The sequence below is a fragment of the Caretta caretta genome, chromosome 28, assembly GCF_965140235.1.
Source record: "Caretta caretta isolate rCarCar2 chromosome 28, rCarCar1.hap1, whole genome shotgun sequence".
NCBI classification, from domain to species: domain Eukaryota; kingdom Metazoa; phylum Chordata; order Testudines; family Cheloniidae; genus Caretta; species Caretta caretta.
This window is the reverse complement of record NC_134233.1, coordinates 7,367,673-7,393,766: the sequence shown is the minus strand read 5'-3', so window position 1 is coordinate 7,393,766 and position 26,094 is coordinate 7,367,673. Positions and strand designations below refer to the sequence as shown.

Here is a 26,094-nt window from a genome sequence, read left to right as displayed (position 1 = left end):
TTTTCTCTAGTTGTCTATTCAATACGTTTTGAACTGCAGTGTGGCATTGTCCTTCCCTCCTCCCCTCATCCACTACTCCACCTGGTGTCTCCCCCCTCCCCCACCCCTCCCAGCCTGCCTTGCGAGTTATCCCCCTATTTATGTAATGAACTAATAAAGAATGCATGATTTTGAAACTTTATTGCCTCTGCAAGCTGTGATCGAAGGGGGGAGGGTGATTGGCTTACAGGGAAGTAGAGTCAACCAAGGGGGTGGGTTTTCATCAAGGAGAAACAAACAGAACTGTCATACCGTAGCCTGGCCAGTCATGAAACTGGTTTTCAAAGCTTCTCTGATGCGCAGCACACCTAGCTCTGCTCTTCTAATCGCTCTGGTGTCTGGCCATGCAAAATCTGCCACCAGGCAATTTGCCTCAACCTCCCACCCTGCCATAAACATCTCCCCCCTTATTCTCACAGATATTATGAGCACACAGCAAGCAGCAATTACAATTGGAATATTCGTTTCGCTGAGGTCTAACCCAGTCAGTAAACTCTACCAGCAACCCTTTAAACATCCAAATGCACATTCTACCACCATTCTGCACTTGCTCACCCTGTAGTTGAACTGCTCCTTACTACTGTCCAGGGTGCCTGTGTATGGCTTCATGAGTCATGGCATTAAGGGGTAGGCTGCGTCCCCAAGGATAACTATAGGCATTTCAACATCCCCAACAGTTATTTTCTGGTCTGGGAATTAAGTCCCCTCCTGCAGCTGTTCAAACAGACCAGCGTTCGTGAAGATGCGAGCATCATGCACCTTTCCCGGCCATCCCACACTGATGTTGGTGAAACGTCCCTTGTGATCCACTAGTGCTTGCAGGACCATGGAAAAGTACCCCTTGCAGTTTATATACTAGCTGCCAAGGTGGTCCGGTCCCAAGATGCATTTCGTCTATCGCCCCACCACAGTTAGGGAATCCCATTACAGCCAAGCCATCCACTATGACCTGCACATCTCCCAGAGTCACTACCCTTGATAGCAGCAGCTCAGTGATCGCGTTGGCCACTTGGATCACAGCAGCCCCCACAGCAGATTTGCCCGCTCCAAATTGATTCCCGACTGACCGGTAGCTGTCTGGCGTTGCAAGCTTCCACAGGGCTATCGCCACTCGCTTGTGAACTGTGAGGGCTGCTCTCATCTTGGTATTCATGCACTTCAGGGCAGGGGAAAGCAAGTCACAAAGTTCCATGAAAGTGGCCTTAAGCATGCGAAAGTTTCACAGCCATTGGGAATCATCCCATACCTGCAACACTATGTGGTCCCACCAGTCTGTGCTTGTTTCCCGGGCCCAGAATTGGTGTTCCCCGGCATGAACCTGCCCCAATGTCACCATGATGTCCAAATTGCCAGGGCCCATGCTTTGAGAGAAGTCCATGTCCTCATTACTCTCGTCATCCCGCTGCCGTCTCCTCCTCACCTGGTTTTGCAGGTTCTGCATAAACTGCAGGATAATGTGCGAGGTGTTTACAATGCTCACAACTGCAGCGGTGATCTGAACGGGCTCCATGCTTGCAGTGCTATGGTGTCTGCATGGGCAATCCAGGAAAAAGGGTGCAAAATGATTGTCTGCCGTTGCTTTCATGGACGGAGGGTGGGAAGGAAGGGTGACTGACGACATGTACCCAAAACCACCTGGTACAAAGTTTTTTCCCCATCAGGCATTGGGAAAACCCAGAATTCCAATGGTCAGTGGAGACTGCGGGAACTGTGGGATAGCTACCCACAGTGCACCGTTCCAAAAGTCGACGCTAGCCATGGTACTGTGGACGCACTCCACCGACTTAATGCGCTTAGTGGGGACACACACAATCGACTGTATAAAACCGCTTCCGAAAAATCGACTTCTATAAAATCGCCCTAATTTTGTAGTGTAGACATACCCTAAGGGTTCCTCTCCTTTGCAGTGTAAGCCCAGGTGCTGTGCACAAAGGAGCACCCTGGAAGCCCCATATTCACCACTCTCATATAATGATGTTATGTTTTATACAAAGTCTGCCTTGTGAGGTATCATTGTAAAAGTCTTGATCTGTTGAACATTAATACCTAGTTGGATGGTGTGTGCTATCCTTGTCTGGGAAGTGATGAAGTTTTACTCTGTGTGCGTTATTGAAATAGGTTCTGAGGTTGGGAAATGCCCACCACCAGCCTTTCAGGTGCATCAGTGGAAAAGCCAGACTTACTGCTGGCCCGTTAAAGGTATCCACACTCCCAAGGTCTATCCCAGGAACCGTGTACAATGCAGACTTCTCCAAGATAGCACAGAGACAATGGACACTGCTTGACTCACATCCTAGCAAAGGAGCTTTCTAGAAAGTTGGAAGAAACTATGAAAGAGGGGAAGAGACATCATGACTTGGCCTTTCTCCCCCACAACTCAACACCTGGAAACACATCTGGAGGACAAAGACTGAACTGAAATAATTCAGAGATCAGAAGAGAATAATAATAATCCATTCAAATCAAAGTCCCCAAACAGACTAGTATTGGTTTCTTAGCAGAAAATCTTCAATTTGGGGGATTTTGTTTTCCCAGTCAGACCTTGCCAAGGGAAGCACAGAGAAAATGTTTGAGTTGCCTCCTTCAGAACAGCTTGGCCTAGACTCTCTAGCTGTGGCTCACTGTCGTGGCCTTTCTGCTACTCTGAAACCTGGTTTCTGAGGTGGGGGCATTTTAATAATTTGGGGAGATCCCAGGGTGTTTAGGAGAGATTATGAGGATGTTACCTTTTGAGTTAAAATCTAAGATATGCAGAACTAGACATATGTCATTAAAAGTAGGGGAAGTCTGAGTTCCTGGGAAGGTTTTTGTTTGCAGGAAGCAACATTGTTTAGTCAAAAAGAAAAGGCGGACTTGTGGCACCTTAGAGACTAACAAATTTATTTGAGCATAAGGTTTCGTGAGCTACAGCTCACTTCATCGGATGCATTCAGTGGAAAATACAGTGGGGAGATTTATATACACAGAGAACATGAAACAATGGGTGTTACCATACACACTGTAAGGAGAGTGATCAGTTAAGATGAGCTAATACCAGCAGGAGAGCCGGGGGGCAGCGGGAGAAAACCTTTTCAAGTGATAATCAAGGTGGGCCATTTCCAGCAGTTGACAAGAACGTTTGAGGAACAGCGGGGGGGGGGGGGGGGGGAGGGAGCGGGCTCAGGGGGAATAAACATGGGGAAATAGTTTTACTTTGTGTAATGACCCATCCACTCCCAGTCTCTATTCAAGCCTAAGCTAATTGTATCCAGTTTGCAAATTAATTCCAATTCAGCAGTCTCTCCCTGGAGTCTGTTTTAGAAATTTTTTTGTTAAAGAATTGCCACTTTTAGGTCTGTAATCGAGTGACCAAAGAGATTGAAGTGTTCTCCGACTGGTTTTTGAATGTTCTAATTCTTGACATCTGATTTGTGTCTATTTATTCTTTTACGTCGAGACTGTCCAGTTTGACCAATGCACATGGCAGAGGGGCATTGCTGGCACATGATGGCATATATCACATTGGTGGATGTGCAGGTGAAGGAGCCTCTGATAGTGTGGCTGATGTGATTAGGCCCTATGATGGTGTCTCCTGAATAGATATGTGGGCACAGTTGGCAACGGGCTTTGTTGCAAGGATAGGTTCCTGGGTTAGTGGTTCTGTTGTGTGGTGTGTGGTTGCTGGTGAGTATTTGCTTCAGGTTGGGGGGCTGTCTGTAGGCAAGGACTGACCTGTCTCCCAAGATTTGTGAGAGTGTTGGGTCATCCTTCAGGATAGGTTGTAGATCCTTAATAATGCATTGGAGGGGTTTTAGTTGGGGGCTGAAGGTGACGGCTATTGGCGTTCTGTTATTTTCTTTGTTAGGCCTGTCCTGTAGTATGTGACTTCTGGGAACTCTTCTGGCTCTGTCAATCTGTTTCTTCACTTCAGCAGGTGGGTATTGTAGTTGTAAGAACGCTTGATAGAGATCTTGTAGGTGTTTGTCTCTGTCTGAGGGGTTGGAGCAAATGCGGTTGTATCATAGAGCTTGGCTGTAGACAATGGATTGTGTGGTGTGGTCTGGATGAAAGCTGGAGGCATGTAGGTAGGAATAGCGGTCAGTAGGTTTCCGGTATAGGGTGGTGTTTATGTGACCATCGCTTATTAGCACCGTAGTGTCCAGGATGTGGATCTCTTGTGTGGACTGGTCCAGGCTGAGGTTGATGGTGGGAAGGAAATTGTTGAAATCATGGTGGAATTCCTCAAGGGCTTCTTTTCCATGGGTCCAGATGATGAAGATGTCATCAATGTAGCGCAAGTCGAGTAGGGGCTGAGGAAGCGTTGTTCTAGTCAGCCATAAAAATGTTGGCATACTGTGGGGCCATGCGGGTACCCATAGCAGTGCCGCTGATTTGAAGGTATACATTGTCCCCAAATGTGAAATAGTTGTGGGTGAGGAAAAATTCACAAAGTTCAGCCACCAGGTTTGCTGTGACATTATCGGGGATAGTGTTCCTGATGGCTTGTAGTCCATCTTTGTGTGGAATGTTGGTGTAGAGGGCTTCTACATCCATAGTGGCCAGGATGGTGTTTTCAGGAAGATCACCAATGGATTGTAGTTTCCTCAGGAAGTCAGTGGTGTCTCGAAGATAGCTGGGAGTGCTGGTAGCGAAGGGCCTGAGGAGGGAGTCTACATAGCCAGACAATCCTGCTGTCAGGATGCCAATGCCTGAGATGAGGGGCGCCCAGGATTTCCAGGTTTATGGATCTTGGGTAGTAGATAGAATACCGCAGGTCGAGGTTCCAGGGGTGTGTCTGTGCGGATTTGCTCTTGTGCTTTTTCAGGGAGTTTCTTGAGCAAATGCTGTAGTTTCTTTTGGTAACTCTCAGTGGGATCAGAGGGTAATGGCTTGTAGAAAGAGGTGTTGGAGAGTTGCTGAGCAGCCTCTTGTTCATACTCCGACCTATTCTTGATGACGACAGCACCTCCTTTGTCAGCCTTTTTGATTATGATGTCAGAATTGTGTTCTGCACGGCTGAGGTTATGGGGCAAGTGATGCTGCTTTTCCACAATTTCAGCCCATGCACATCGGCGGAAGCACTCTATGTAGAAGTCCAGTCTGTTGTTTCGACCTTCAGGAGGAGACCACCTAGAATCCTTCTTTTTGTAGTCTTGGTAGGAAGGTCTCTGTGGGTTAGTATGTTGTTCAGAGGTGTGCTGGAAATATTCCTTGCGTCGGAGACGTTGAAAATAGGATTCTAGGTCACCACAGAACTGTATCATGTCCATGGGGGTGGAGGGGCAGAAGGAGAGGCCCCGAGATAGGACAGTTTCTTCTGCTGGGCTAAGAGTATAGTTGGATAGATTAACAATATTGCTGGGTGGGTTAAGTGAACTACTGTTGTGGCCCCTTGTGGCATGTAGTAGTTTAGATAGTTTAGTGTCCTTTTTCTTCTGTAGAGAAGCAAAGTGTGCGTTGTAAATGGCTTGTCTAGTTTTTGTAAAGTCCAGCCACGAGGAAGTTTGTGTGGAAGGTTGTTTTTTTATGAGAGTATCCAGGTTGTACCAAAGGGGAGATGGTTGTTTGTCAAGGAGGGGAAAAAATGAGGATGGGATTCAAACCCATGCATGCAGAGCACAATGGATTAGTATGCCATCACCTTAACCACCTCAGTTGCCTCATCTGAGCTGTCAGAGAAGGGACAGGAGGAGAAATCTAATGCCAGCAGAGATAGGGACAATAAGGAGTTTTTAAATATTAAGTGTAAGCAGGGTCTGAATGAGCTCCTCCTTCACATCTAGTGAGGAGCTGGGGGAAAGACTTCAGGAACAGACCATGTTTGCATAGAGAAGCCTACTCTGCCTCGGTATGCCACATGATGGGTCCGCTTTGCCAGAATGACCAGCCCAGGGGAGGAAAGTGACCTGGATGCAGGGAGCTCTGACGTTGCTCCTCGCCCCGCCCCACCCCTGCAGCCCCAGAGGGGTGCACGGAGGAGCTGCATTCCAGGGAGGAGCAGGAAGCAATGAAAGCTGCCCCATGCACACAGGTCAGTTTCCCCACGTGGGTGCAGGAGGGGGTTCAGGGGTTCGGGTGAAGGGGGTGCAGGAGAGGGGCAGCAGCTGGGGCCACAGGAGGGGAGTGCAGGAGTTAAGGGCAAAGGGGACACAGTGTAGGGTTTAGGGCACAGGAGGGGGCAGGGGTTAGGGGTGACGGAGGTGCAAGCATTGGGAGTGCAGGAACTAGGGGCAAAGGGGGAGTGGGGAGCCCCCAGGGGCAGTGGGGATGTGCCAAAATACAAGTTTTGCCCAGGGCACCACTTTCCCTAAGTCCGGTCCTGGTGGGGAGTTTCCCCATTGATAACATTTCTTGCTGGGTGGGGAAGAGGAGAGAAAAGAGGCATTTTCTCTCTGTTTCTTTCCCCTCTATTTGTTCCCTGTTCCTTCAATTCCAGAATCCTCCCTTGTATTTCAGACTGTGCAGTGACGCCCTCCCCACCCCAGGACTCTGGAGCTTTGGGAGCAGAAAGATCCCAGGAGTTGAGGATGAATCCAGGGGGTGAGTAGCTGGCAGGAAGGAGTCCTAGCAGCTCTTCTGGGAGCGCAGGTGAGGAATGACTCCTCCTTCTCTAGTTTCTCCCTGTGGGGCTCTGGGGAGCAGGGAGGGTTCTGTGATAAATTCCATCCAACATCCCCCTTTGATCCAAGGGACGACTCAGCTGTCCATGATTCCCTTGGCAGCAGCAAACAAGGGATATTTTCCATTGTTCAGAAGACCCCAGCCAGGGACTAAAGGCAGCTCCAGAGTCCAGACTTTCCCTCTTGCCCTTCCTGGGAATCAAGTTCAAGTTTCTACAAAGAGCTAAAGAAGCCTCAATCCCGCATCTGAATTAATGTCACATTTCTCGTGATGTGGGGGAAAGAAACAAACGTCATTTCAATCCCAGGTGAGTCCATTTCAATCATTGCTCAGCCTGATTCCTTCACGCCCATTCTTTAGGGCATTGTGCCACCGTGTGGGCATTTCATGTCCCTCCTCAGTTTCACACAGCGACACAATTCCCTTTGCACAGATGCATGAACAGGAAAACCTCCCTGTGTCTCTTGTCTGAGCCAGGGCATTCAGTTCCATTGAAACCTTCTCTCCTGCAATGGCAATGGTCAGACAGAGAGGACGTGGCCACCTTCAGCCCTGACAGTGAGATATTCCCTCTCCTCTTTCTTCCTGCTGCTGCTGCTGTTCCTTGAAAGGTCAAGGATGGAATAAGAAGCAGAGTTTACTCCCTGGTGAGGAAAGAAAGGTGCCACCAACCCCCTGGAAAGTCTTAGCATCCCAGCAAAACCCGGCCCCCTGCTTTTGTCGTCGCTGAGGTGCTGGTGATACGATGGGAAAAGGGACTGTCCGAATTGTTGAGGTGGGGAATGGAAATAGTCGACAGCAACGTCATTAACCACAAACACCCTCTCCTCATGCTCCAGCCAGAAGGGAAATGGGCAGGAATTCTCGCTGTTCAGCCACGGGCCCACTGGCACAATGGCACAGCCGTCAGTGTGCTGGGGAAGCTGGTCTGGTTAAAGAATTGGAAATGTCAGTTCAGTGAGAACAGGGCCATAGTGCAGTGAGGAAAGGCTTTCAGTCAAGTGATTTTGGCTGAGTGGTTAAGGGAATGGACTAGAGATCCATTGGGGTCTGGCTACGCAGGTTTGAATCCTGCCAATTACAGAAGGATTAGAGCTCTGGTTGCTGACATGCCTGTAGTTTGCTGAGGTTTCCCAAACTACATGATGCCATAGTTGAAGTAGTGACCTGTCTTCTGCGTAGGAGGCTACCAGTTACAAATGAAATGGTAACCTGGGGAACTTTTCAATCCTTAACAACACAAAACAGAAAAACGCTCCCGAGTCTCTCCCACAGAATTAACATTTCTTTGCAAAATGCTAAAGGTTTTAACAGAAATGAGTGAAACCAAATGGCCACATGATGGAGCCAGAAACTAGGGAACGAAAAGCCCCAGGATTTCTTTATGTGCCTTGGCTCTGAAAAGGGATTTGATTCCACTCATTGTATTGCTGTGGCCGATAACATACCAGGAATGAGCCATTTCAATGACTGTGACACTGGGTGTGAGGACGCTTTAATCTGATTCCAACGAAATAATGATTTTACACCTAAGTTATTAGCGGCCGCTTCCCAAAGGCAATTCCAATTGCTTCCTCCCAGAGATGGGTGGTCGGGCAACAGGGAATCCCTCTGGCTCCCACTGTCAGTTCTCCAGTCTTTCTCCCTCCCTCCCCCACACTATCACATGCCCCCACTATTAATGAACGTATGGACATAAACTGGCCACCAGCAAGTTTAACCTTGAAATTATGTGAAGGTTTCTAACCACCAGAGGAGTGAAGTTCTGGAACAGCCTTCCAAGGGGAGCAGTGGGGGCAAAAAAACCTAACTGGCTTCAAGACTGAGCTTGATAAATTTATGGATGGGGTTGCGTGATGGGACTGCCTACAATGGCGTGTGGCCAATCTGTGATTGCTAGCAGCAAATATCTCCAGCTGGCGGAGATGGGAGAATAGGTGGGGGGAGGGCTCAGAGTTACTGCAGAGAATTCTTTCCCAGGTGTCTGCCCAGTGTGTCTTCTCCACATGCTCAGGGTCTAACTGATCACCATATTTGGGGTTGGGAAGGAGTTTTCCCCAAGGTTAGACTGGCAGAGACCCTGGGTTTTTTTCATCTTCCTCTGCAGTAAGGGGCATGGGTCACTTGCAGGTTTAAACTGGTGTAAATGGTGGATTCTCTGTAACTTCACATCTTTAAACCATGATTTGAGGATGTCAATAACTCAAGCAGAGGTTAGAGGTCTATTACAGGAGTGGGTGAGTGGGGTCTTTTGGTCTAGAAGGTGCAGGATGTCGGACTAGATGGTCACACTGGTCCCCTCTGACTTTAAAGGCCCTGAGTCTAAAAGGGAGAGGGAAGTAAAGGAATTTAAAAAAAATAAAATAAACCAAACATTGTAATACAAGGATGACTCCAACAGCTCATTGTATAGTCCCGCCCCTTTCTTCCTCCACTGTGTGTTTAACGACCTGCTGGGATTTGGGACATTATCTGAGACATAATTCTCTCATTCATAAACTGAAATTAAACCAATTCCCAGCCAAGAAAGCATCACATCACTGCATTGCCCGGAATCAAACCCCAATCACCTGCTTGGAGGGCAGCTAGACTCACCACTATACCAACAATGCATCTGGCCAAAGGACATCTCCTATGTGCCACTTATGCTTGCCAAATGACTCACTCCCACAGAGCTAAGGAGCTGGCTGGAGAGACTGGAGCTGGCCTGTCAGCTCTGACCAGAAACAGGTTCCCAGAGTGACTGACAGATGGGGGCATGGACTCCACCTCCTAGCCTGCCGTGGCACCAACCCCATCTCTGCCCTCAGAGAAGGGCAATGAAAATTGATGACCATAATGGCAAATTTTACCCCAGAAGGAAGGAGACAGCTCCTTTTAAAGCACGTTGTGCGTTGGTTCCTGCTACGTACAGATGGTTTTGTTGCTCCTGCTGATGCCAGTCCTTGGGCTCTGCTCGGATAAGGAACGATTCAGGCTGTCACTCAAGTGAAGACGGGAGATGATTTTTTTGACAGGGACGGCTGCCTTGTCTTAAGGGTGTTTCTCGGTCACCTTCTAATCCAGTGGGTGCTTGGTATATGCAGGCAGCCCCCGCTCCTGGGTCTCTCCTGAGGAAATAAAGTTTCCACAAAATACCAAAGCTTTTTACCAAAAGGAGGGAAAGGAAATGGCCACAAGATGGTGTCAGGACAAGGAATGTAACACAACCCCATTCTTAGGGGTAAGCCATTATTTTTTGTCAATGTCCAAAATTGTTGGTTAAGGTTTGGGTAGGGTGGGTGCAATAGGCTGGTACACAGTACTTATAGAGCAGTGATGTTGCGGTTGTGAGTTCAAGCCTCATCTAGAACACCAGTTTTGGGGGATTTGATAGCAGCCTTCAACTACCTGAAGGCAGGTTCCAAGGAGGATGGAGTTCAACTGTTCTACAGTGGTGGCAGATGACAGTACAAGAAGCAATGTTCTCAAGTTGCAGTGGGAGAGGTCTAGGTTGGATATTAGGAAACACTATTTTACTAGGAGGTTAGTAAAGCACTGGAATGGGTTCCCTAGGGAGGAGGTGTGTCATAAATATAAAGGGAAGGGTAAACCCCTTTGAAATCCCTCCTGGCCAGGGGAAAGCTCTTCTCACCTGTAAAGGGTTAAGAAGCTAAAGGTAACCTCGCTGACACCTGACCAAAATGACCAATGAGGAGACAAGATACTTTCAAAAGCTGGGAGGAGGGAGAGAAACAAAGGGTCTGTGGGTCTGTCTATATGCTGGTCTTTGCCGGGGATAGACCAGGAATGGAGTCTTAGAACTTTTAGTAAGTAATCTAGCTAGGTATGTGTTAGATTATGATTTCTTTAAATGGCTGAGAAAAGAACTGTGCTGAATAGAATAACTATTTCTGTCTGTGTATCTTTTTTGTAACTTAAGGTTTTGCCTAGAGGGGTTCTCTATGTTTTGAATCTAATTACCCTGTAAGGTATCTACCATCCTGATTTTACAGGGGGGATTTCTTTATTTCTATTTACTTCTATTTTTATTAAGTCTTCTTGTAAGAAAACTGAATGCTTTTTCATTGTTCTCAGATCCAAGGGTCTGGGTCTGTAGTCACCTAGGCAAATTGGTGAGGCTTTTTACCAAACCTTGTCCAGGAAGTGGGGTGCAAGGTTTTGGGAAGTATTTTGGGGGGAAAGACGTGTCCAAACAGCTCTTCCCCAGTAACCAGTATTTGTTTGGTGGTGGTAGCGGCCAATCCAAGGACAAAGGGTGGAATATTTTGTACCTTGGGGAAGTTTTGACCTAAGCTGGTAAAGATAAGCTTAGGAGGTTTTTCATTCATCTGTAGCCTAGAGTTCAGAGTGGGGGAGGAACCGCCACTCTGAGGTGGAATCTCCCTCCTTAGAGGTTTTTAAGGCCTGGCTTGACAAAGCCCTGACTGGGCTGATTTAGTTGGGCTTGGTCCTGCTTTGAGCAGGGGGTTGGCCTAGATACCTCCTGAGGTCTCTTCCAACCCTGATATTCTATGATTCTAAGGTCTAGACTGGTAAACAAGCAATGTTATTGATGGTGACACTAGGATTGAAGGATTATAAAAAATTGTAAATAAAAATGTAATCTGAACTTGAGCTTTCTGTTGCTTCTAGAAATGCCCCTGGGATCCCTGCACTCTCCAGCAGGAGTGAAAGGAGAAACCCGCAGCACTGCACTTAGCTCCAGGCTGATTCATCAGGGGTGGGAGGAATTGACTTCTTAGCTGCTGAGCAGGGAGCTAGGATAGTTCTCTGGGAATCAAGGTTCCCAGCCTGACCCAGCTGCTTCATTGCCCCCTGGGGCCCTGCAGGTTTAGACTGTCCCTGAGGGCAGGCAGCTGCTCAGTGAGCTTTCCAGGTGTAGCTGGCAGTGCCTGAATATCCTACTCTAAGGGCCTCAGTTCAGCCATCAGGAAAGGCAGCAGCTTTGCTCCCTCCTTCTAAACAGAGCTCCAAGGCAGTGGTTCTCAACCAGGGGTCCAGAGCCCCCTGGAGGGCAGCAAGGAGGCTTCAGGGGGGTCCACCAAAATAAACCAGAAAGCAGGGCCGGTGTTAGACTAGCTGGGGCTCAGGGCAGAAAGCTGAAATCTGAGCCCTACCGCCTGGGGCTGAAGCCAAAGCTGGAGCAAATTCAGTTCATGGGGGGCCCTGTGGTGTTGGGCCCTGTGCAATTGCTCTGCTGGCTACCCCCTAATGACAGCCCTGGCTTTTAATCTATTGGCTATGCAGAAAAACAGTTGTTGGGGCACAGGTGGGCTGTGCAGTTCTTTAGACCATGTTGGGCGGGGGCCACAGAAGGAACAAGGTTGGGAACCCCTGCTCCAGGGAATCCCAGAGAATGAAAATTCAGTCCGACTCAGTGCTGATGATTTTGCCTTGAGTCTCATGAGAGTTATTGCTTTCCTTAAAGCCCAGCTCCTGCAGTCAGGTGGAGATGTGATGATTTCAGCCTTTGCTCTTAAAGAAACAGTACGTTTCCAGCCCTTTGTGACTCCCAGGGACCCTGCAGGGACAGCAGCTCCATGCTGGGCTCTAGGGCCCCCCAAAGCACCTGGGGAGAGGGGGCAGGGGCGCGAGGTTACCACAGGTGACTCCCAGTCAGCGGCACAGCGGGGGTGCTAAGGCAGGCTTCCTGCCTCCCCGGTACTGCAGACTGTGTGCGCTCCAGAAGCGGCCAGCAGCAGGTCCATCTCCTAGGTGGAGGTGCGCAAGTGGCTCTGCGTGGTTCTCACCCGCAGGCACCACCCCCAGCTCCCATTGGCTAGGTTGGGGGCAGCTTCCAGAGCCCCGTGCCCCCACCCCCGCCTAGGAGCCACACCTGTTGCTGGCCACTTCTGGGGTGCAGCACGGTGTCAGAACAGATGGGGACTAGCCTGCCTTAGCCAGGCAGCACCACAGACTGGACCTTTAACGGCCAGGTCGGTGGTGCTGGCCAGAGTCGCTGCAACCCAGTGCCTTCCATTGCACCGTTTGAAAAGCACCGCTCTATGCGATACAGACTGACCAGGGTTCATCTCTGCATGTCCCCAGTGGGGAAGGAAAGACACTGAGGGAGAAGGAAGAAGATGGGCAGAAGGAGTCAAACGAGGCTAGACCAGAATAGAGGAGATTTTCTGCCTGTTAAAATGTACTGGATTCTCATCACTTAAAAAGATCTCCATCTTTAGTTGGGTTTGAACCAGCAGCCTTTCAGTTACCAGCCAAAGTGGTGAACCACAGACACAGGTAACTGCCTACTTCCCAAGTTAGTCTACAAAGCACCTACAGGGGTGCAGCTGGTCAGTGCAGGGAGGCACACTGCTGGGGTTGTGAGTTCAGGCCTCACCCAGAGCATCAGTTTTCATTAGCCTTGTAGCTTCCCCCACTTACTTTGTCTAATTCACATGGAAAGTGCCGTACTAGGGTGATGAGAGTAAACGCTAAACTCTGAAATGCGGAGGTTGGCCCATAGATTGGGATAAGGGGTTTGAAGAGAAAAAGCTCTAAGGGTGTAAACCAGTCTCCAGGGGCAGGTACGGTACAACTCCTTAACAGGGAGCCATTGGTGGGAGGAGGTTTCACTTCCTCTGTTAAACGTTCTGAGAGGTATTTTAAGATGAAGATAACGCCATGGCTAACCGTTGACTGGCATGTCCTGGGTTTACAGAAAGAAAGGGACCTAGGGTTAATAGTCTGAAGTATTCGCGTTACTGTCACTGTCTGACCTCACTTCAGAGCGGAGCAGGTTTGCACTTTGCTGTGTGGCGTGCACAGACTCCTGGAGAGCAGTGGCAGCTGTTTCCATGGCAGAGAGTCTCCCAGGGGCCAGGCTTTCTTCACTTTCTGTTTTGAAGCAATTCAATAAAATAATGGTGGAGCTACAACGTCCAGTGCAAAATTTCAGTCCCCCGGTGCAAAAACACTATTTTAGGATCTAAACAGGAGGCTTCCAGCGCGAGGACACCTGATCACAGAACTCAGTGGGGGTTGTAAGAGCTACAAGGTCCTGGGCTAAATCCACTTGCAGGTGGAAGTGTTTCGATTTAGTTGATCGATAATGAGGACCAGCAACCAGCGGAGAAGCCCCGAGGGCCTGCTGCTGCCGGGGACGGGGGAGCCCCAGGGGGCCAGCTGCTGCTCCGGCCACCCCGGGAATGCTGCCGGGGACCACTGGGCTACGGCTGCCCTCAGAACCGCTGGTCAAATGGTGCCCAGGGCCAGCCGCATCGGCAGCTACTTTGCCAACCCTGGAGTCAGCCACAGTGGCCGCTGCAGAAGTCACGGAGGTCGCAGGAAGTCACAGAATCTGTCACTTCCTCCACATCCATGACAAACAAGGATCCCTTACAATGAGACAAACCCCTCCCTGCTGTGGCTGCCGTTCCTGGAAGGAAAGAGAAGAAGAGAAAGTGAAGAGCGAAGGAAAAAAGAGACTCCCTGTCACCTCTCCCCCCCCGCTGCCTCCTCCCTTCTGTTCTGTAACCCCATCCCACCGGATTCCCTGTGCTCATGCCACTGGGTCACACTAGAGTTCTGGGGATTGGGGGAGGGGGGGCTCTTCACTTCCCAACATTTCACACAAATTTTCTTTGTGCTGAAATTTCTCCTGTGAGGCCTCTCAGTCAGAGCTGTACCCCACCCCTCCACCCCCCTTTAGTGGTGGTGGGCGTGTAATTTGGGTAACAGGCAGAAAAGTTTCCAATAAAGGTTCAATTTGTTCTGGTGACTGGTTCTGACCTGAGCCACATGTCCTCTGACACAGGATCATGTGCAGAACATGGAAGCTCCAGCTTTTCCTAGAAGCTGTAGTCAGTGAGTTCCTGGGAAAGGACAGGGGCAGAGGGAGCAAGAGGAGAAAGGCCGAGACACTGGAGAAGAGAAATGGGGGGAGAAGAAAGAGACGGAGAACACAGTGAGACAATAAATGATTGAAGCAGAAGAGGTGTCCCAACTCGAGCTTGCTCATCACAGCTCATCACAGGCATTCAGAGAGCTGGGTAGTTGTAGGTTTTCCACAGTGTCAAGTCTAAACTTTGATTCTAGCAACGTGAGTTCAAATATCAAGGGGATTACCACACACTTGATCGCTTCTCCCCTCCCCCTCTTTAGTATTAATTTTTATTTTGAAGTGTTTGGTTTAACCGTGATCTTCTCTTTCCCTACCAGTATTGCAATTTTGGGTTTATTTTTATTTTGCCTCCCTTTCGTTCATGTCATTATAATTGTAACAGCAAAGGAATCTGCAGGAGCAAAAACTGACCCAAAACTTTATTTCCCCATCATGCAGGAACATCATGCAAACATCGCACGCAGCTGGAATCAGACCAGTGAAGGCAAGGGGATGGGAGCTGCAGGTTTCCAAGCGTTGTCTTTCTCTGATGACACAAGGATGTGCACTGCAGCTCCCTGTATGTTCCAACCCCTTGTGTACCTCCATCCTGTATGACCTGTATGACATTTGGGGAATGTATTGTCTCATTCTGTTGATAATGTGATTACAACACAATGTGACTGAAATTAAACCACTTCCAGACAAGGAAACAACAAAGAAGTAGACCTAGTGTTCCAGGCTCAAACCCAGGTCAACTGCTTGGAAGGCAGCTCTGTGCACCACTATGCGACCAATGCACCTAGCACGAACGCCCTTCCTGCATGCTGTGTGTGCTCGCAAAGGCGGTGACACATAACCATGGAGCTAGTAAGCAGGCTGGATGTGGTGGAGGTCGCCTGACAGCTGGGAGCAGAGTTACTATCCCAGAGTGACTGAAAGGGGGCAAAGGTGAAAACAGAGCTCATTGGGAGCTGGCCCCACACCCAACCCGCCCCTAGGAGAGGGGAACTGAACTCAATTTCAAACATAGAAAAATTTTCCCTGAGAAGGAAGGGGACAGCTTGTTTTAAAGACAAGGTTTGTGTTTTTTCCTGCTACATAGAGAGGAGCTGGATAGGTCTGATTCCAGACAAGACTCTGGGAGGAATAAGGAACAAATTCAGGCTGCCAGTCACCTGCAGGAGGTAGATGATATTTTTACAGTGATGGACACCTCATCTTAAAGGCCTTTGTCTGCCTCCTTCTAGTGATCGTTTGGTACAGGAATGCAGCCCCCACTCCTGGGTGTCTCCTGTGGAAATGTTGTTTCTGGGCAAAACACAAAAGCCTTTAACAGAAAGAAGGGAAAGGAAATGGCCATACAATGGGACTGGGACGTAAGGCATGAAACACAAGATGCTTCTCCCATGTGCATTGACATTGAACCTTGTTGTTTGTGGTGTTGTTATATCCGTGTTGGTCCCTGGATATGAGAGACAAGGGGGGGGGGGGCCTCACATAATATATTTCAAAGGTCCAAGGGAGGGAGCGTTATTTACTCCTTCTTATAATACGAGAACAAAGAGGGGTCACCAAATGAAATGAATAGGCTGCAGGCTTGAAATGAAGTATTTCTTCACACAATGCACAGTTTACCTGAGGAACTCTTTGCCAGAGTTATGTTGTGAAAGCCAAGACTAGAACAGAGTTCAAAAAAAGAACTAGAGAAGTGCATGGAGGATAGATCCATCAATTGCTATTAGCCAGGATGGGCAGGGATAGTGTCCCTAGCCATTGTTTGCCAGAAGCTAGGAATGGACAACAGGGGATGGATCACTTGATGATGACCTGTTCTGTTCATGCCCTCTGGGGCAGCTGGCACTGGCCACTGTTGGAAGACAGGATAGTAGGCTACATGAACTGGTCTGACTCAGTATCTCTGTTCTTAAGTTCCAACTGCTGTTTATGGAAGAGACAACCTTCTGGGCTACACAGAACTGATGAAGTGTTTTGTCTTGGACTCTGAAAGTGCATTCCTTCAACTCCCTTTGGAGAGAAGTGAAGTTTTCCCTCTGGGAAACTATCAGTCTGAAGCAACTGTATTGATTGTGACACTAGAATCAAACAATTATTTATTATAAATAAATCTAAACCTGAGCTTAGAATATCGGGGTTGGAAGAGATCTCAGGAGGTCACCTAGTCCAACCCCCTGCTTAAAGCAGGACCAATCCCTGATTTTTGCCCTAGATCCCTAATGGCCCCCTCAAGGATTGAACTCACACCCCTGGGTTTAGCAAGCCAATGCTCAAACCACTGAGCTGTCCCTCCCCCCCACATAAGCAAGGGAAGTCTGAGTTCTTGAGAAGGTTTTTGTTTGCAGGAAGCAACACTGTTTAGTCAGTCATTGTACCAAAGGTTGTTTGTCAAGGAGGGGAAAAGACTAAATCAGGGGTCCCCAATGTGGTGCCTATGGGCACAATGGCGCCTGCCGGGGCAGTTGTGTGCACCCGCAGGATAATGCGCCGCTGAAATGCCGCCACTGATGCAGCCACCTGAGACCCACCCGCCGAAATGCCGAGAACCGTTGCCGATTCTCGGCCGCATTTCAGTGACGGGGTGTTTGGCACCCACCACAGTCTGTTGGGAATAGGAATGTGCTATTCCCAAAGAAAGGTTGGGGCCTACTGGACTAAATGCACCCAATGAGGATGGGATTCGAATCCATGCATGCAGAGCACAATGGATTAGTACTCCATGGGTTCAGTCCTGCCAAAACCTTGGAGCATCGGATCGCGACCGACAGAGCCCAGCTCCTCACTCGTCTTCAATCTAACTGGCCATTAGATCAACTCAAGCTACAACAGATTGGTAACTATAAAAACATCAATTGGCAGGACTGTGTGTATGATGTGCATGTGTGTGTGACTGAAAAGCATATGCTAACTGTTGTATTCTCAATAAAAGCAGCGTGTTCCCTTCTCCCCTATAAAGATCCCCTTGGTTTTGTATAGCATAAAACCTGTACATATGTGAACACAAAGAAACATTTGGGGACTACTTGCAGGTGCTTAGAATCCTAGAAGATTAGGATTGGAAGAGACCACAGGAGGTCATCTGGTACAACCCCCTGCTCAAAGCAGGACCAACCCTGACTAAATCATCCCAGCCAGGATTCTGTCAAACTGGGCCTTAAAAACCTCTAAGGATGGAGATTCCACCACTTCCCTAGGTGCTTCACCACCCTCCTGGGGAAATAGTGTTTCCTAATATCCAACCTGGACCTCCCCCACGGCAACTTGAGACCATTGATCCTTGTTCTGTCATTTGCCACCAGTAAGAACAGCTGAGCTCCCTCATCTTTGGAACCCCCCTTCAGATAGTTGAAGGGTGCTATCAAATCCCCCCTCTCTTTTCTCTTCTGCAGACTAAACAAGCCCAGTTCCCTCAGCCTCTCCTCCTATGTCATGTGCCCTAGCCCCCTAATCATTTTTGTTGCCCTCCACTGGGCTCTCTCCAATATGTCCACATCCTTTCTGTAGTGCGGGTCCCAAAACTAGACTCAGTACTCCAAATGTGGCCTCATGAGTGCCAAATAGAGGGGAATAATCACTTCCCTCGACCTGCTGGCAATGCTCTGACTAATGCAGCGCAATTTGCCATTAGCCTTCTTGGCAACAAGGGCACGCTGTTGACTCATATCCAGCTTCTCATCCACTGTAATCCCCAGGTCCTTTTCTGCAAAACTGCTGCTTAGCCAGTCGGTCCCCAGCCTGTAGCAGTGCATGGGATTCTTCCGTCCTAAGTGCAAGACTCTGCACTTGTTCTTGTTGAACCTCATCAAATCTATTTTGGCCCAATCCTCCAATCTTTCTAGCTCATTCTGGACCCAATCCCTACCCTCCAACACTTAGATTCTTTACATGCTTTCACAGAGCGAAGAGCAAATGTTCCATGATTTCATACGGCAGAGTTTTAGGGCTATTTTGATTCAGGGAGCTATGCTGTAGGGTGCTTTCCCTGTGTGGATTTGACAGGTGGATCAACCTAGATGCACACTGTGACCCTTCTCAGGCTGCTGAGGGCTGAGAGTCTCCTTGTTGGCACCTGCCATTAGGAAGAGGGACTTTTACATTTGGTAGCCGGATGTTAGCGACCAAACTCACCGGCCTGTCTGCCCTCCAAGACCCATCCTCTGAGCCACAGCAGACCTGCCAGTTGACAATAGAGGTAACCTAACCCCCATGTTCCTTCAATGTGTCCCCCTCTCGGGTCCAGCCCTGATCACCAAATACTTAGAAGAATCCCAGATACTCTCTTACCGAAGCAATGGTACATCCCAGGTTACCAGTTTTACTGTAGACCACTGCTCCTGCATCACACACAGTACTTGAGCACAGTTATCAAAGAAATGGAAAATTTATTTAACAAGGGATACAGATTTAAACACAAACAAACGTGAGTGATGGAAATCAACCGTTACCAACAGAACAAAAATCACAAAATGCAACCTACACTTTTTAATAGTTACCTTTCCTATCTAAGTAGATTCTCACTTCAAACTTCAGTCTATTGCGGTAATTGCTAGTCCCTAGGAGACAGGGCCCTGCCTTTCATGAAGCACGACTGGTCATTAGGGATATCCTTGGTGAATAGATCCAGAGTGTTTTTCTCCACCCTGTTATAAACTGATTAAGTCTTTTGTCTTTATTCACAGAAAGGACAATCTCATTGTCATATTGTCCTTTTCACTTCCACAGGGTTTCAGTGTCTATAGTTAGTCTTTGATAGTTTTCCACAGGGTTTTCTGGGTTGGTGCAAAGGTTGACAATTGCACAATACATTGCATGACTGGCTACTGATTAGGAGTAAGAATAATTTACAAGCTTTCGGTAGAAATCTCACTGCTATGCTTCCTGGATAAATATAATAAAATCAGTGTATTAGGTGTGGCGAGTTTGTCAGGCCTGAGACAGGAGTTGCTTTTGAATAACCATGACCCCTTTGCCAATTGGCACCAATGAGCTTTTGTCACACATGCACTGAGCTATACAGTCACACCCTGGTATAACAGAAAGGCCAGCACAAAAAACAGAGAAAGGAACAATAAGCTACAAAAATGACAACGATTGGAACTCTCCATTTCTCTCAGTCTTTGGATGGATGGGTACTAAGAGCTGTAGCTACAGTTGAGAAACCAGGCGATTGGACAGCTGGCTCAGCCCTCCATATTAGGAGCTTTCTCACAAACAGGAAGAAGGGTCAAAATTGAAATTGATGTCATGACTTGCTTCCCATAGGGCTGACTAAACTGATTAAGGCTACGTCTACACTTCAAACACTAGAAGTATTCTTCTGACAACTTAACACTGTCTACATTGGAGCTCAGGTCATATTAACTACTTCTCTCAGTGGAGTGGATTTTTCACACCCCTGAGAGTTGTGGCTATGTCCACATAGCTTTTCAGAGTAGATCATCCTTTAGATGGCTTTTTGATACCTAGGGAGGTGGTAGAATCTCCTTCCTTAGAGGTTTTTAAGGTCAGGCTTGACAAAGCCCTGGCTGGGATGATTTAACTGGGAATTGGTCCTGCTTCGAGCAGGGGGTTGGACTAGATGACCTTCTGGGGTCCCTTCCAACCCTTATATTCTATGATATGAAAGCCAATGGACTTCAGCCTTTTCCTTGATATTGATGGTGGTGATTGCAGCTTTCCTAGCTGCTGGACACATCCTGACAGATGTCATGCATCTCTTTTCCAAATTAGAGAAGTGGGGAAGTCAGTGACCCTTACAGTCTAAGTGGGTAAAAGGTTATACATCTTGTCCCCTTGAGTAGTTTTCCTTTTAATAAAAATGGACTTTGAAGCTTAGCAAAATAAGTTCTATTGAAATACAAAAAATTAAAATCTATACTGGGCCAATATTCTCTCATATACACTATTTCTCACACACATTCTCCGACCCCAACCTTTGGGGTGAGGTTTTCTACCAGAACTCCTTACGCTATTATATTGCTCAGGGGTGTGAAAAATCCACACCGCTGAGCTACGTAGTTACAAAGCTCTAACCCCCCGTGTACATGGCGCTACGTCAGCGGGAGAGCTTCTCCTGCCAACACAGCCACCGCCGCTTGCGGGGCCTGGACTAATCAAGTCCGACGGGAGAGATCTCTCTCCTTGGCAGAGAGCATCTGTAATAACAATGCTAGACCAGCACAGCTACAAATCGGTGCAGCTGCGCCAACATCAGCTTTATTGTGTAGCCGTCGCGTCAGACACAAAACCAGAGAATCAGGACTCAGCATGCGAGTATCCGGAAGTCTGAAATTGGAGCCTGACACGATTGTTGCCTCATTGGTTTCCATCATTTCTACAGCCTGAAAGTCCTTGTTACCCACTCAGGCAGCCAGTTTGGGATCCACGGGGAAGGAATGTCCTATGAAGCACTCTCTCTTTGGATCCAAACAATGAAGGATGATTGTTCTCAGTCTAACCCTGGTATCCTCTGGAACTGTAATCAGTGACACTGCACTAGGAAGTGGAGTTGTACAAACAATTTTCCTTGGGTCATTGGTCACCATAGTTTCCTTTACTGGGGTGGAAACGAAGAACTGGGTGTGGACTCTTTCAATCCCAGTTCTTCCCAAATCCTTGGCATTGGTTAGGGTAAATTTACAGTTCTCTTGTCAAGGTTCCTTCCCCACTCTGAACTCTAGGGTACAGATGTGGGGACCTCCATGAAAGACCCCCTAATCTTATGCTTACCAGCTTAGATTAAAAACTTCCCCAAGCTACAAACTTTGCCTTGTCCTTGAGTATGCTGCCACCACCTAGCGTTTTAAACAAAGAACAGGGAAAGAGACCACTTGGAGACGTCTTCTGCCAAAATATTCCCCCCTGCAAGTCCTACACCCCCTTTCCTCGTGAAGGCTTGATAATAATCCTCACCAGTTGGTACAGGTGAACACAGACCCAAACCCTTGGATCTTAAGAAAAATGAAAAATCAATCAGGTTCTTAAAAGAAGAATTTTAATTAAAAAAAAGGTAAAAGAATCACCTCTGTAAAATCAGGATTACAGGGTAATCAGATTCAAAACAGAGAATCCCTCTAGGCAAAACCTTAAGTTACAAAAACACACAAAACCAGGAATATACATTCCCTCCAGCACAGCTTATTTTACAAGCCATTAAACAAAAGAAAATCTAACGCCTGTTCCAGCTAGATTCCTGATCTGTATCTGGCAAAAGCATCACACAGACAGACCAAACCCTTAGTTCCCCCCCGCCCCACTGCAGATTTGAAAGTATCTTGTCTCCTCATCGGTCATTTTGGGTCAGGTTGCCAGCAAGGTTATCTTAGCTTCTTAACCCTTTACAGGTGAAAGGGTTTTGCCTCTGGCCAGGAGGGATTTTATAGCACTGTATACAGAAAGGTGGTTACCCTTCCCTTTATATTTATGACATCTCTGAAGTAGAATCCTTTACAAAACCACTCAAAATCTCAACAGTGTTAGTGAGAAATGGCTTCCCAAAACATGCCCAGCTTTTTTTTAATTTGGTGGATACAGGCCTGAATCAGAATCTCTGTTACCAGAGCTGGAGTTTCTATTCAAAAATAGCTATTTTTCTGCAGCTATTAGATTTCCAAAACTGATTTAATTTTATACACATTTTTAGCATCCTCAAAGGATAAATTCAACAAAAACCCCACTTCTATTTCCTCAACTTCAGTGTCATGAAGGGCAGCATCTTCCATAATACAAGATTAGCTAGGAGAGATCTTCTGTTGGGCCTGGGTTACACATGCTTTGGGAATAAAATACATGGGCATTTTGCCTAGTTCAAAATCACTTACCATGAAATTCTCTTCCCAGATCATCAGAGACAATATTGACTTCAACAATTGAACTACACTGTGATCACATGCACTTCCTCCAATTAGTTGGGGTTCTGCTGTTGTTCACCATTTCCAAGTAGAGGTTTTAAATCGCTGCTGTTTCTCTGTTAGCATGTCCAGTAAATTGGCAAGTTCTCCCCTGTTAACAGAACTGCACTCGAACTTTCTCCATGTCATCATGGAGGGGTGGGGAAAAAGCAAAGCTGAAGTGAGAAACTATGACTTTAGCAAATGGTCATTTGTCTTAAATTCTCCAATAAATCTGAGCTATATCCTATCAAACTGAATATCCAATTGGTTGACCAAACAGCCTTCAGGAAAAATAGAAATGCACATCACAGAGAGATAGAATACATGACAATGAAAGTGTCAAGTGAAATTCTGGAGCAGGTTACGTCTGATTATTCAGAATCAGGACAAGAGATTCTCCCATCACATTCTCCTCTGATCCATTCAAACATACTTCACTCAGCATTGTCTCAATAGTCAGTTGTGTTATTTACAACATTTTTAGTATCCTAGCATCCAAATAATGGGGGACAAAACAGCCACCTTGCCAGAAGTGGCTTTACCAATAGATGGAACCTGGGATTTTTAACTCCAAATGATCACACTGTGTTTGGGATCCATTTGAATTCCCCTTCCAGGTCTTTGACATTCATCTCCAGTCATAGTGACTCTGATATAGGATTAAAGAAGCCAAAGCATCATCTCCAAGCACAGACAGATGAGAACTCTTCCTCACATGACACTTTGAGAAGTGGAGGGATAGCATGTGATGAAGATAAACTCTGCATGGCTCAGACAAAAGGTAACAGTTCTGCAGTGATGGGGAAGTAGGGAATCTCTGAGTCTCCCCATCTCCTTCCAGTGTCACAGAGGCTGAAAGGACACTTTTTCCTGCCCCTGCTCCTCTTCATTTAAATATCATTTGAAAAGTTCCCAATATAACTGCTCTTCAGCACAACCCAAAACAACGCGAGAACAACTGGCAATGATACAAACTGTATCATGGGTGACTAACAATAACTTTGCAACAGGAATGGTGTAAATGTGATGCTCCCTGGCTCCTGGTAGGAAGGGGACACTTGAATTACTCATGGGACAATGGAGTTGATAGGAAGGACAAATGGGTCAACTTCAAAACAGGGTGAACATCAAAAGGCAAAAATGGGCCACTCATCTGGACAAGCTAAGGGATAATGTTACTGCAAACAGTTCAAACAGCTTTAAAAGTTACTATGTGGGAATCAGGAAAAGTATTAAATAAAAAAAAGTATGCATAGCCCTAGAGGTTTTTATGGTGTTGATCTCCCTTGCAGATTCTCTGATGCCTAACATGGGCTGAGTGCCAAGAGAAGGTATTCCCACACTTATGGCATTCATAAGGCCTCTCCCCTGTGTGGATTCTCTGATGTTGAAAAAGGTCTGAAGTGCAAGTGAAACTTTTCCCACACTCACTGCATTTATAGGGCCTCTCTCCTGTGTGGATTGTCTGATGCCTAATAAGGTTCGAGCTGCGATTGAAGGTTTTCCGACATTCAGTGCATTCATAGGGTCTCACACCAGTGTGGATATTCTGATGTTCAGAAAGGGCTGATCTGTGAGTGAAGTTTTTCCCACACTCATTGCATTCATAGGGCCTCTCCCCTGTGTGGATTCTCTGATGCCTAATAAGGGTCGAGATGCGATTGAAGGTTTTCCCACACTCAGTGCATTCATAGGGTCTCACACCGGTGTGGATTTTCTGATGCTCAGAAAGGGCTGAACTCCTAGGGAAGCTTTCTTCACACTCACTGCATTTATAAGGCCTCTCGCCGGTGTGGATTCTCTGATGTTCAGAAAGGGCTGAGCTGGTAGTGAAGGTTTTCCCACACTCACCGCATTCGTAGGGCCTCTCCCCTGTGTGGATTCTCTGATGTTGAAAAAGGTCTGAAGTGCAAGTGAAGCTTTTCCCACACTCACTGCATTCATAGGGTCTCTCTCCTGTGTGGATTCTCTGATGCCTAAGAAGGTGTGAACTGTGATTGAAGGTTTTCCCACACTCACTGCATTTATATGGCCTCTCTCCTGTATGGATTCTCTGATGGGTAATAAGGTGTGAACTGTGATTGAAGGTTTTCCCACACTCACTGCATTTATATGGCCTCTCCCCAGTGTGGATTCTCTGATGGGTAATAAGGTTTGAGCTGCGTTTGAAGGTTTTCCCACACTCACTGCATTCACAGGGTTTCTTACCTGTGTGGATTCTCTGATGCTTTATAAGGGCTGAGTAGTGACGTAAGGTTTTCCCACACTCAGTGCATGTATTTTTTCTCTTTTCCCTGAGGATTTCCTGCTGCGTTGTGGTTTCCTTGAAGTCCTTCTGAGTTCCTTGACACAAAATTAATTTACCCACTTCCTCCCCTGGCTGGTTTCCCTGCTCTCTTTCTGGTCTGTGCTGAATCTCAGAGGATTTTTCCCGCTCATGACTCCTGGACACATTCCTTTTTGGTCTTTGCAATAGTGCTCTGTCTTTATCCACTTGCTCAACATTTTCCTGCTGAGAATTCTGCTCCTCTTTGTCACATGCCATTGCATCACCTGCTGTGATAGAAACAGAAACCTCAAACAGGGATGGAAAGGGGAAGGTCAAACCAAAACAAGTGCTGGAGAGAGGTCAAATAAAAATCAGGAACTTAACTCCCCCAAACTCTTCCCCCAAATGTAGTAGTAGGATTTAAAGTTTGCATTTTATGTAATTTAGAATGAAGGATAAAGGATAAGAATGTAGCATGTATTAAATGTATTACCACCTAGGGAGGTGGTAGAATCTCCTTCCTTAGAGGTTTTTAAGGTCAGGCTTGACAAAGCCCTGGCTGGGATGATTTAACTGGGAATTGGTCCTGCTTCGAGCAGGGGGTTGGACTAGATGACCTTCTGGGGTCCCTTCCAACCCTTATATTCTATGATTCTATGAAATGTATTGGTGTATGATCTGATCATATCCTGCCAGTCACCCTTTTTGAACAACAGAAAGGAATGGCCTAATGGGCCAACGGGTAGAGATCCATCAGCCAGAATCTGTATCTGGACTGATTTCAAGGCAGTAACAGACCTTTGAGGGTCACCAATTTGTTGTAGGTTTAGCATTTTAAAATAACTAAAAGAATGCCATGATTGTTTTCTTTTGCATTGGAATTTGATATTCCTGTTCAAAATGTTGTGTGTAAATTAATTCTGTTTTGTGTGAATGAGGAATGTGTGTTTTAAGAGATAAGTATGAAGGCCATCGCTGAACCAGATGTACAAAGGAGGAACCAGAGACAGACGCAAGGGTGCCAGGAGGCTGCCACACGCCCCTAATGAAATGTCAGAGAAGGGCAGATTGACGACTCTAAAGATGAGACAGTCACTTATCAGTGGGGACAAGATAGCTGTGATCAAAACCAGCATGGGATAACTCCCTGAGGGACTTGATGAAAGAACAAGATAAAGGTTGAGAAGGACAATTAAAAAAAATAAGCACTCATCAAACAACAATTGATGACAGTATGACGGTGGAAAACTCATTGGTCCCAATGAAGGAAAATCATTATATAAACAGGGTGCCTTGCCATGAAACTTTGGGTTCATCCTGCCAAGACTTCCCTGGAGCATTGTGTAGTGACCAATGGAAATTGGCTCCTCCCTACCAGGGATCAACCTAGCTGGCTGCTGGTAACTATAACATCGACTGGCAGGAGAGTGTTTTTGTGTGTGGTGTGA

General features: G+C 47.1%; 1 protein-coding gene and 1 long non-coding RNA gene across 3 annotated transcripts in view; one reads left to right on the top strand and one right to left on the bottom strand.

Annotated features, from left to right (window-relative positions):
* Positions 1 to 26,094, top strand: part of LOC125629224 (uncharacterized) — a 32,857-nt gene that overhangs the window by 1,235 nt on the left and 5,528 nt on the right. The window contains exons 2-4 of one of the 2 annotated variants that reach the window (XR_012666337.1): positions 6,475 to 6,606; positions 6,772 to 6,946; positions 14,927 to 17,539. This is a non-coding gene — a long non-coding RNA (uncharacterized LOC125629224). Of the gene's footprint in view, positions 1 to 6,474; positions 6,607 to 6,771; positions 6,947 to 14,926; positions 17,540 to 26,094 lie in introns of those variants that run through there. The other variant, XR_012666336.1, reaches the window with a different exon arrangement.
* Positions 18,848 to 26,094, bottom strand: part of LOC125629203 (uncharacterized) — a 35,107-nt gene continuing 27,860 nt past the window's right edge. The window contains exon 4 of the mRNA XM_075124111.1: positions 18,848 to 24,933. Within this exon, the coding sequence (XP_074980212.1) occupies positions 23,636 to 24,933 (1,298 nt within the window). The 3' untranslated portion in view covers positions 18,848 to 23,635. The remainder of the gene's footprint in view (positions 24,934 to 26,094) is intronic.